Source organism: Nycticebus coucang, chromosome 13 (assembly GCF_027406575.1).
Source record: "Nycticebus coucang isolate mNycCou1 chromosome 13, mNycCou1.pri, whole genome shotgun sequence".
Lineage (NCBI taxonomy): Eukaryota > Metazoa > Chordata > Mammalia > Primates > Lorisidae > Nycticebus > Nycticebus coucang.
In genome coordinates, this window is record NC_069792.1 from 79,547,223 (window position 1) to 79,559,710 (window position 12,488).

At 44.4% G+C, this 12,488-nt stretch overlaps 1 protein-coding gene across 1 annotated transcript in view; it reads right to left on the bottom strand.

The window, feature by feature from the left end:
* EXT1 (exostosin glycosyltransferase 1) overlaps positions 1 to 12,488 on the bottom strand; it is a 294,565-nt gene that overhangs the window by 9,042 nt on the left and 273,035 nt on the right. Inside the window, exons 6-8 of the mRNA XM_053559448.1 lie at positions 12,287 to 12,405; positions 11,124 to 11,219; positions 4,829 to 4,918 (exon numbers count right to left, since the gene is read on the bottom strand). Coding sequence (XP_053415423.1) covers positions 4,829 to 4,918; positions 11,124 to 11,219; positions 12,287 to 12,405 — 305 coding nt within the window. The remainder of the gene's footprint in view (positions 1 to 4,828; positions 4,919 to 11,123; positions 11,220 to 12,286; positions 12,406 to 12,488) is intronic.

A 12,488-nucleotide genomic window follows, 5' to 3' on the forward strand; every position in this document is an offset into this window, starting at 1 on the left:
CATATATTTCGAGTCCCAGCATTGTGACCGGGGGGGAACTGGTGGATGCCACTAAGTCCAGGTGCCACCCTGTCAGAGGTTTATAAGCACACAACTATTCATGATAGCCAACAGGTGAAAACAACCCAATTTCTCTCAACTAATAAACAGTGGAAAATATTGGTACAATGAAATATTATACATCAGCTATAAAAAGGAATAAAGTACTGGTTCATGCTATAACACGTATGAACCTTGAAAACATGCTAAAAGAAGTGAGATACAAAAGGCCACATATCGTATGATTCCATGTATATGAAATTTCCAGAATAGGCAAATCCATAGAGATAGAAGACAGATTGGCATTTGCCAAAGGCTGGGCACAGACTTCGTAATGGGTATCCTTAACAGGGTTTTCTTAATGAAATTAAGAGTATGTTTAACAAAAATGTTTTGGAAGAAGACACAGGTGATGACTACTCAGCACTGTCAATGTACTAAATGGTTCCGAATGACATTGTAAAATGGTTAATTTTATGTTATGTAAATTTTACCTCAATAAAATAAAAAGATGAAGCAAATGAGCCTAAATATTTTCCAAGCTTTTTGCCATACTCCAACACCTTATTGTCAATTCCCTATTCAATATTTTTCTTTAAATTGACTTCTTTTTTTTAAAATGTTAGCCTCATCCTATGTAAAAAAAACAGTCAGTGAAATCTTAGGTGTGTTGGTAGCTATATTATTTTCTAACAAACAATAAATTAAAAACATAATTGTTAAATGAAATATGCTTCGCAATGAGCCATTTACACTAAAAATCTCCTGGCAACACTGGCCTGGGTGATATTTAAAGATCCTTTTATCTCCAAATTCTTCAGGCTTCATTAGACATCTCTGTTTTTGTAAACAGCCATAAACTTAAATTTTTATGAAAATCCAATCTGGTGCCTGTGGTGGCTAATTTTATGTTGTCAATCTGACTGCAACACCACGAGGTGCCCAGATTAAAGTTCATTACTAGGAGTGTCTGGGAGGGTTTCTGGATGAGATCAGCATTTAAATAGGTGGACCCAGTAAAGCTGACGATCTTCCCCAGTGTGGCTGTGTATCAGCTAGTCAGCAGAAGCATGAATAGAACAAAAAGTTGGAGGAAGGAGGAATTCCCTCCTTTTACTTCCCGCCTTCCTGCTGAGCAGGACATTAGTCTTCTGCCCTTGAACTGAGAGTTACACCCTTGGTGCTTAGGCTTTTGGACTCATATTAGAATTAGACCTTTAGCTTTCTCGTGTCTTCACTTACAGATAGCACATTTTAGGACTTCTTAGCCTCCACGATCTTGAGAGGCAATTCCTCATAATAAATCCTGCCTCCCTTTTCTCTCTCTCCCTTTGTCTCTGTCTCTCTCTCTATGTATATGTATATACACAGTCGAACTGCCACAGTAGAGCACCTCCCTACATTGACCACCTCTTTAAGTTGACCTAATCTTCATAGGGCAGACATGCACCACATGTATATACCAGTACAGTGCCTCGTTCCTCGTGTTGACCACCTCCGTATGTTGACAGGCTGTTACAGTCCCTGGGGTGGGGTGGGGCGATCAACTTATAGAGGTTCTATTGTATATAAAAAAATACACACACACACATATTTTATTGGGATCTGTTTCTCTGGGAAACCCTAATACACTGTCATCTCTTAAGAAAAACTTGGGGGAAAAAAGCTGGATGGTGGACTGTGCGTTAAGAAAGCTTGGTGGGGAGCAGGGCATCTCAAAGTTAAAAGGCAGCAAGGGGGTGGATAGCATTTGCCAGAGAACTGAAATGAGGTCGTGATAACCTACACACCATCACTGGCAGGGCAAGAGTAGTGGTGTCCACTGATGGGGCAGCTTGTGATGCAGGCTGTTGTCACAGAACCAGCCTGGCTGTCAGCACTCGTCCAGGTTTTCTATTATTCTTTAAAAACGAAACACATGCCGTGGCAACCACTACAGAACCCAATGGGGTGTTTTCATCACTTGAGTTTCTTCCTATCTCAAAGCTGTTTCAAGTCATTTCAAAGGAGCTCAAAAGTAAATTCAGATAAAACTATGATGCTTGTGATAGCTCCACTTTCACGCAGATTATTAGCACATCAAAGAAGGCAAAGGTCAGCTTAAGGCCTTTTCTCTTAAAAACCAACATCTGTCTTTTGAGGATTTGCAGCAAACCAGATAAATGTAAATAACTATAAACCAACTATAATACCCTTTATAGGATGCTGTTTAAAAATTTATCTTTGATGCTACAGAGAGGCATTTAAACAAGCTAAGAATCCTTAGAGACGGGGGGCAAAGAACCAACATCTATTCACCTAAAAAAAGAGAAAAGAGAAATCCTTGCCCATGACCATTTTAGGCAACACAACCTCTCCAATGATCAGGCAAAAGCAAACCAGATTGCCAGCCTCTTAAATTTACATATCATTTTCAACCCACGTTGACTTCTAATTACTTCACATACAACACATGTTCCTCCCAGCGTGCACTGAGTGGTTGGAATTGCTGTTCTTTGAAAAGAAATTCGCCAGCATGAGGATGCATCACAGCAGCTGAAAGTTATTTCACTGTGGGCTGGGGAAAAACAAATCCTGGAGTAGACTAATTGCTTTGTGCCCAGGGGAGGTATAAGATGAATCAATGCTTCAGGTCATAGGGTAATGATTTATGTATATGCTGTAGCCGTCCTGACCCTCTGTTGCATCATGACCCTGTGTTGCTTTTGCTAAGTTTGCCCTCCAAGATCCACTGTCCACTCTTCTTGCACTGGCTGTTCTCTGCCCTAGGATATGGGAACTCTGTGGACTTCAATACTTGGTCTTCCCTGATATTTGGTTGTAGTTAGGCCAGGTCAATGGGCATCACCAGCAAGAAAATGGAAGCAGGACAGAGAGAGGTCAATGCATCTCTTCCCTGCCTCTTGTCTCACTTGGCACCAGAATCCTGACAATAGCCATGTCTTCCGTGATCATAGTGCTAACAAAGGACGGACAGCATTTGCTAGAAAACTGTAATTTGGTCATGGTAACCCATGCATCATGAGTGGAGGTCAATACTAACGGCACCAACTGATGGGAGGGTATCTCATGTGGCCTCTCCTTCCTTGTGCCATCTGTAGGGGTCTTTGGAAGCACCTTCCCCACTCCTTCAGGCCTAGGCTAGGAGCTTCTTCCTGCTCTTGTTACTCACCAGGAGTCTCACCATCTCTTGTGGGGCCCTTTGGCCCCATTCACACTTCCCTATGTAATCCCCAACCCTTCATTTGAATTATCTGGTTTGAATTTTCTTTACTGCCAGGACTCAGATGGATACGGACAGGAACTATGTAACCAAACCACTTGGCATGGAGACCAGAACAAAGAAATCTCTCAATAAATACTTGTTGAATGAATGTGTCCCTGTGATGCCAGCTTCCCTTGCAGGAAGCAGCAGAAAAATGCAAGCTGGAGCGTCCTGTACCCTGGATTCCAGAGCTGTCTTTCCCTTTGAACCTTAAGCTTACCTTCTCCCCAACAGCCTCTTCTCCTCCTGCTGCCCTACACATGATACAATTGGCTGTGTCCACCTTTCATCCCCACAGCACGCACCCCTGCCCCTCATTCATTCAACCAGTATTTATAGAGCTTCAGCTAAATAAAAGCATTTTACCGAGGTGAGACCCAGGACATTGTCCTGGGATTACTTAGGTTGCCCTTGGATATAAGGCCTGTGCAACTCCATCCAGGGGCAACTGAAAGCCATCTGTGGAATTTCAAGAAAGAAATACTGAGCCCACCAGCGTAGGTCAATGCCAAGTCCCAGCTTTGTGGGCATCAGACCATATACAGTGGTTCTCAACCTGTGGGTCGACCCCACAGGAACTGTATTAAAGGGCCGCAGCATTAGGAAGGTTGAGAACCACTGATTTAGAACAAGATCTGTGTCTAGGAAAAGTGTCAGCTGGTAAGTACTGATGTTTAAATTGAAAAGAAAATGGTTATGAACAAAAAAAAAAAAAAAAGAAAGGGAGGGAAAAGGCATAAGTACTTAAGTCTCCATGCTTTTTAGCAACTGCCATTAATAATGTATTTCCGATACACTCCATTTTTATACAGCTGTTTTCAGTCCCCTCTATAGTTTCAAGTGAGGTTTCACAGATCAATACTCATTCGAGTTGTAAAAATTGGTTTTCTACCCTATCTATCTTTCCTCTTCTCTCTGTCCTCCTCATACATTCTTTGGGCAATCTTATTTTTGGCACAAATACCTGAACATCTGAAATAGCAGCGATCTCCATCTCAGCCTTAAAGTGCAACCGTTTGCTCTTGTGTGGGTGCAAGAAAATGAGCACTTCCAACCAAGACAGAAAAGCTGCCTTTAGAACCCAGAATAGTGTTCCCTAACAGAAGCAATACGATAATTGAGAAAGGATGGGATTGTTTGTTCTGAGAGCATGACTTCAAAATAATGCTGTGTGGGAGCCCCAGCTCTCCCCGCCTTGGTTCTACACATAAGCCCACAGCTGGACAGTTTAAAAACAAAAAAGGAGGGCCTGCCTGAGACAGAGGAGAGGAGAGGCAGAGGCATGCAAATGAGAAGCCAATTAACACAGCTTCTCTGTGAGAAGGGGAGAGTGCCCTCCTCAGGGTGCCAGGTGGTGGCACGGGTGCTAACATGACCTGGGGTCATTAAAACTAGCTCTGAAGGAAGTTTGAAAAAATGTGTTCAATGTCTGCCAAGGCCAAGGCAAGAGAAGGCTGGCACCTTGGGCCTTGTGGCAACAGCCTGATGGGCCCCGCCCTCCTGCTCCCAGGTGTGGGTTCTTACCTCCGTGGTAGAAAGCACAGTGTCCTCGTCAAGGCTGAGCACGGCGTCTGTGATGATGTTGTCGTAGGGCAGAAAACGGCTGCTCATAACCTGGGGAGTGAGTAGAAAGCAGGCAGAGGGCAGGGGATGAGGGAAAAGAGTCTTGTATCCAGGAAAATTCCCCCATCCTCACCTGCACAAAGAATGTTCTACTATCACATCATCCTCAACACTAAAAGACTTGCATCTCCCATTGATGCAGATGTATTTGTTCAACACTTACTGGGCACCTACTTTGTGCCGGGTACCTACTATGTGCCAGGCCCCCTGCTGGTCAAAGGGGGTATAAAGAGAAGTAAGATACATTCCAGTCTTTGATGAGTTCATAGTCTGTAGAGGAGACAAAGAAGCAGATGACCAGTCTGGGTTTGATACAAAAAAATGCCAGGAACCCGGAGGATGAACCACCAACTGCCTGGGAGAGCATATGAAAGCCTCACGCATATAGAAGCAGTGGCATTTAAGCAGGTTCCTGTTGGGCAGGAAGTCACCAGGTATTGATAGAAATAGCCAGACAGAAGGCTTGGTAGATGTGAAGTCACAGAGGACAGAACTAGCACTTGAGCCTGGAAAATGTGGATGGATGACGCAGCGAGTCCAAGTGTGGGATACGCACCACTGGAAGACTAGACAAACTTTAAAAAAAATGAATGTATGTTTCAGCACAGATTAGAAAAAATGTATGCACATGTATTTGGCGCTACGGCAATCAAAAGCAGTAATAAGTTTACTTATAAATAACTTCATGATGATGAAAAGTAAGCTGGTTTGAAGAAAAATATTGAATAACAGCACATGTGGTCCATGGATTCCAGGATTTAGGAAAATCGTAAAGGTGGTATATGAACAAAGATTGGGTAATTTCAGGATAAGGCAGAGTGAAGTGTGTGTGTGTCTGTGTACTCACGTGTGTGCTTGGGTAAGGGGCAGGGTAGGGATGAGGGGATCAGCTGGAAACACTAAGGCTGGAGAGGGTACCATGTAATAGTCACAGCTTAAATCTTTGTGCTGGATGTGCCAGAGAATAACCCTAAGAATGCTGACACCATAACTAAACTTTTTGAATATTTACTATATACCAGGAAATGTTCCATCTTCTTTATGTCCATCATCTCACTTCATCTTTATAACAAGCCCATTTTACAGGGGAGGAAACTGAGGCACAGAAAGGTTAACTATCTTACCCAAGATGAACCCAGGATTTCATCCCAGATGGTGTGATCATCCAGAGCCCCTCAACCAGTGGGCTACACCTGTCTCAGTTTGGAAAGGACCTCAAAAGTGAATTGGGGAACACATACGCCAATCCCATATTCACTGCCTTTCTCTGGAAGTCATGTTAACAGGACATCCTCTCTGAATTCACATGTGGAGGCCCGAGAAAGACACATCTGCCATCAACTTTGAAGGCACAAAGGCCAGTGAAATGATGGAGACAAAGGGAAAGGGGAAAAGGAGACAGCTGTCCAGGGCCCAAAGGTACACCCTCCCCAGATCTGAGCACCCCAAAGCAGCCCAGGCTATGTTCACAGCAGAAGCCCTCTGGTCAGTGGTTTACATGGCTGTGAAGCTATGGGAGAGTTTAGGACACTACAGAGTAGAAAATGCCTACTCTAACTCATCCCTGAGAGCTCAAGAGATATTTCTATAGCATAAATGGCTTCAGGGACTGCTCCTACACATCTGTCAACCAGGTCAGGGTTTTTTTTTCTTTTTCTTTCTCGGGCTTTTGGAATAAAATAAAATACAAAGCCATCTGCAACCCCATATACACAGCGCTCAGAAATCTCAGCCTGAAGCAATTCTCCTGATACTGTTTACATGTCCACTGACTAACGCAGAAACCATTAGCTGCCAGCTTAGCAATGCCCTGACCTTTCCCTTGTTAAGCCTACAGGGGAAAACTGCAAAGACAAGGCCCATAAATTCAAAATGCAATTTTGCAGCCAAAGCAGCAAACACATCAATTTTAAATTCAAGGATAGACATGGAGGTTTTTAAATGAAGAATGAAGAGGACTTTTCTTCCCCATGATTTGCCCAAGCACAGTTTTAGAAAGATACTTCCTTTTTTCTGAACTTGCTTCCTTAACAGAGGTAAAACACCCCCATAAGCCAGGTCCTGTCAAGTTCTACTATAGACACTAGAGGCTTTTTTCCAAATACCTTGCCTCACCTACCTTCTTGAATGGATTAGCATCAGAAGAACTAATGTATTTATAAACTTAATCCTGAGTAAACTGAGTTTTTCTTGCTAGTTCATTTAAAAAATATTTAGCTACCATGTGGGAGTCCAGCTCCTTCAGAACTAACAAACATGTCTAGGCTGGGCAGGGCTCACTCCTGTAACACTAGCATTCTGGGAGGCTGAGGTGGGAGGACTGCTTGAGGTCAGGAGTCAGAGACCAGCCTCAGTAAGAGCAAGACCCTGTCTCTACTAAAAATAGAAAAACTGGCCAAGTGCTGTGGCTCATGCCTGTAATCCTAGCACTCTGGGAGGCTGAAGTGGGTAGACTGCCTGAGCTCATAGGTTTGAGACCAGCCTAAGCAAGAGTGAGACCCCATCCCTAAAAATAGCCAGGCGTTGTGGTAGGCACCTGTAGTCCCATCTACTTGGGATGCTGAGGCAAAAGCATCCCTTGAGCCCAGGAGTCTGCAGTTGCTGTGAACTATGACATCACAGCACTCCACCAAGGGTGATAAAGTGAGACTCTGTCTCAAAAAAAAAGCAAGAAAAATTAGCAGGGTGCTTGTAGTCCTAGCTGAGGTGGGAGGATCTCCTGAGTCCAGGAGTTTAAGGTTGCTGTAGGCTAGACTGATGCCACAGCACTCTAGCCCAGGTAACAGAATGAGAGTGTCTCAAAAAAGAAAGTCTAAGAAATAATCAAGATTCAAGAAGTTTATTATCTAGGGGAGTGAGGAGATAAAAATGCACACAAATAATTATGCAAAACACCATAATAGTTAAATGTGTTGAGCAGTACATTTATATGTATAGCATCATATTGTTTGATCCTTTCAACTCCCTTATTAGGGATTATGACTGTTTCCATTTACTGAAGAGGGGATTGAGGTACAGAGATTAAAATAGTCTCAAATCAAAGAGGGGCTCAGGAGCTGACTCCATCGCTGGTTTGTTTTCCCACTTTCTTCTGTCCTGCTTTAAGCAAATGTACAAAATAGCTTCAGTGGGGTCACTCCTTGACCATGCCCCATTAATATGGCACTGTTTATAAGTCGGACTCTAGAGTCCATAAGACCAACCATAACATTACAATACCTCAGGAGGATAGCTGAGGGATATGGGACCCGGGGTATGTGTAATAGGCACAGGGTTAAGCACCTGATATGCATACTCATTTAATCCTCAAAACAAGCCTTAGCCAAGTTTCCCGAGAATACAGCGCCTACAGCAGGACTTCAGTGCAAATGCTTCACTATGAGGTGTGGAATTCCTAGGGCAGAATGGGGCAACACCCCCAGAAAAAGGGAAAATAGAAATAAGCTGAGCAAAGTAGAATAAAAACAGTTTAGCTAGTTTACTTTAAAACCAGCCACTAAATTTCTTATCTGGGCTGTTCCTTCTTTTGCTAGAAGCCTGGCCTATAAGGGATACAGCTTGCAAACAGCCTGTTGAGTCTGTAAACACTCTGAAAAAGGGAAAGGCCTAGAGGGGAGGGGAGATGGGCATCAATCAGGCCGTCCCTTGCCCAGTCAACAGTCAAAGCAAATACCCATTGTGGGGATTTATATTTGGCCAGGGCAGGAATAGCTCGAGCCCTGAAATATGGGCAGGGGGGCCTGTACCCTTATCACAGAAGAAGATGCCTCTGGGGTGGAGATCAGAGGAAAATTCTTCTGTTCCACCAATTCTTCAGAGGAGATTGATGCTGTTGGGGCATCTATTCCAGGGGCATTTAGTTCCTTTAGAGGACTAAAGGGGATTACCCTCCCCCAAGCAATCTGTGTGTGTGACCACAGACAGGAGGCTGCCCCCACACAAGGCCAGGTTTCAGATTTCTCAAGGCTGCTCAGACCCTTAATGTTATAGATAGAAGAAGAACTATCGCTCAGAGAAACTGCTGACATTTTTGTTCCCTTCCTCAGCTTCCCCTCTGGGCTAACTGAGATAATAGCCTTCAATAAAAGCTAGGTGGAACAAACACTCAGGGCCTTTTGCTAGAACCCCACAAGCTAGCAGTGGTCCCCTGTGTTCCCACTTTTGAAAACTCTATTCTGTGTGTTCTTTTTATCTCTCACCACTTTTAACTTTATTTTTCTTCAGCAGATTGCCATCAGCTCCACAGGTCTTAAAGGACCCTGCCCCCAGGGCGGGATCCTGGCACTGTGGAATCAGGAATAAGGCACAAGAGCCACACAGCTGCTGGAGCAGTGGGCACGGTGGAGGGAGTGCAGGATAGGACCAACGGCTGGGAACCTGGCTATAAATGTGGCTGCGGGGACTGAGATGTAGTATAGGTGACAAGCTGCTAGCACTCACAAGAAAGGCACTATTAACATCACCACTGTTTTGTAAATAAGGAAACTGGGAGTCTCTTTTCACTGAGCGTGAAAACAAAAAACCAATCAGTGAGTCAGAGTGTGAAAATGCGACACTATCTAAAGATGCCAGTGTGGCCCTGGTCACAGTCTGATTATCTTGAGATACTCAAAGAAAGCCATATCTACCAGAAGGAGATCTGGGCTCCTACACCCATGGAAGCATAAAAAAAAACCCCAAAGAAAGCCAAAGTCCAAAGCTCATGGCATGAATCTGAGCACTGTTCAGGGCTTGAGACATTGGGACTGGAACGATGCCATTCCAGTGACAGGCTACCCTGCTGGGGACATGGCATAGGGGCTGTAGGCAGCATGTTTTTGTGTGTCGGTCTCTTGTGTGAACCACACCTACAGGGAGATGGAGTCACAGGGAGGTGTGTGCTGATGCCGACATTCACCTTTTCTCATTAAATGCTCACGGGACAGCTCTCTGATCAACAGCTGCATCATTCCAGCCCATGAGTGCCGCAGCTGTATTTGTCACATTCCCTAGCACGTTCCAAGCCTGTTGGACGATGCTGAGCACACAGTAGGCTCTGAACAGATAATGTGCGATCATCTTGTCCATGCAACAGGGAAAATTCTCATTGCGTTATGTCAAACCATATGAAATTGCCAGTTTGATGAGCCAAGCAACTTGAGGTGGTTCACCCTAATAAATTGACACTTGGTCAATCTGGCTCCAAGCATAGCCAGTCTCTCAGGACCTGACCCCTCAGGGGCTGGAAAGGGAGCCTTTTAGATGACATTGCTTCATGAATCTCAGTTTCATTTAGTAGCAACTACTAAATCAACAAGCAGAAGCTGGAGGAAAGAAGAGCTGGCCTCTGACTGCCAATAGTGGGAGAGATTTCAAGGAGAAGGTAGCATGTGAACAGGGGCCTAAAGAGTGCAGGGGGATGTTGACCAGCAGCGAAGGGTTAAGGAGAATGGTCCAATTTACCGCAAATGGCAAAGGCAAAAATTAAAGGTAGGAAGAGACACAGCACAATTCAGATAATTCTAAATGATCAAATTTGGTAGGGCACAGAGTCAGTACAGGAAAGCAATGAGAGAGAAGGTTGGAAGGGGCTGGGGCCTGATTATACGCGGCATCAAGTGTCAATTTGCGGCTTTAGCAAATGGAGGCCCTGAAGGACCGGGAGGTGATCAGATTGTTCAGTTCTAGGCAGAGCGAACCAGAGAACAAAACCAGAGTCAGCCAGGAAGCACTTGCAACCATCTTTAGAGGGAGAAACCCAAACAAAATCAATAAATGTGAGCAAGAGTCACTATTCTGACAGTTACAACTCACTCAGATTAATCAGCGAGGCAAAGCTCAGGCATTACCCCACTCTCAGCGCATCATTGCCCTGGTTACTTATGAGAAGATAACTATTTCCAGACCCTGAAGTCACTGAATCCTAATAGCAACCCTACGAGGGATATATTATTATTTCTGTTCTGTACATAAGGAGACTGAGGCTCACAGAGGTTGAGTATACACACAATGTTGCAAAGCTACACAGGAGTTAGGGCTAAGACCCAGGCCCCCCTGACTCACAGCCCATGGCTGTCAAAGAGGAGAACATTCTGAGACAGGTGCAGTTTTAGAAAATAATCCAGGGATGGGGGAAGTCATCGAGGGCTAACTCCCAAAGTGCCCCACGGGGAAATGAGGGTTCCATTGCAGTGTTCAGGTCCCCTTCGAGTCGTACCTTGCTTTCTCCCTCGATGACAATGACAGGCACAGCAGTGGCAGGCCAGCGGTGTTTGGCTGGTAGGGGCTTGTCACAATTCCATAGAACTATGATCTGAAATGGATGAGATCATTAGATGGCTGGGTTAGGTGGGACTGATGTGGGCCCCAACCCAAAGCCTCTTCTCATAGTCAGCGAAAGAAGAGCTGGAGATCTCAGCAGGACAGAAGGGCAGATATCAAAACCGAATTTGAAAGTGAGTCCACCCTCACACAACCTTCAGAGCGTTGTCACTTCAACAACTAGACAGAGAGGACAGGAAGAACAACCTAAAGAAAACTGTGTCCAGGGGACAGGGGCAAGCTGCAGGAAAAAGACGTAGTTTCAGGGTTGCTGAATACAGTGGTTTCCTAAATTCTAATATCTTATGATGGTGAATGAAACAACTTTGATCAAATTAAATAAAAATGTATACAGAACATCTGAACATCTGCTGTGAACTTGTGTAACGTGGGAGAAATAAAGGAATTCAAGAGAGAACTGGGATGAGCTCATATTTTGCATTCTCCAGAATGGCTGCTTGATTTTATGTGACTTTATAATTTCCAATAAAGGCATTTAGTTCAAAAATGCACACTTCATGATTTCATTCTTTCCTCGTCTGTAAACCTTCTTGCATAAACTAATTCACACATCAGAAAAACCATCGGTGGAGTACAGGAGCAACAGTAATTTGAAAAATACTGTTATTGTAGACATAATCTTCTACTCCCAGTCTTATAATTAGTCATGGTTGCTGTGAAATAAACGTTGACACCTCCCGACACCAATGAGTCTGTTTCTTCTATTGACACTTAAGTTTCCCGGTTATTCCCAGGGGGCCTTTCTGATGTCACTTCATCATTGTGACATTTAAAAACAAAATCATATGCTTATATTTTCTTTAGAGAATGTGTTGGTGTGTGTGTATGTTTCATAAACATTCTTTAACCTTACACCAGTGCAAAGGTTCTCTCTGTAACCCGCCCTTTCACTGTGCCAGATTTTGCTTCCAAGAACTTGTAGGTGGATGGAAAGGGTGTAACGAGGCATGACAAATGAAAGGGGAGTAGCAGGGAGTCCCGGGAGCGGGACTGTTGCAGGGAAGCAGCCAGGGGATGCTTTGTCAACCTCCCACTCACCTGGGCACAGTACTGGGACTTGGCTGCTGCCACGAGAAGCTTCAACACTGGCTGGGACTGAGAGACCAGGGGGGTCACCGCATGGATGACTGCGGTGAATTTGGACGGGGGCTTTAAACCTGGAATGAAAAGGAAAGAGAAGCCTAATGAATCCTAGAAAACGAGGCTGAGAAAATGACTCCTCCTTGCTCCACTGCCCGTC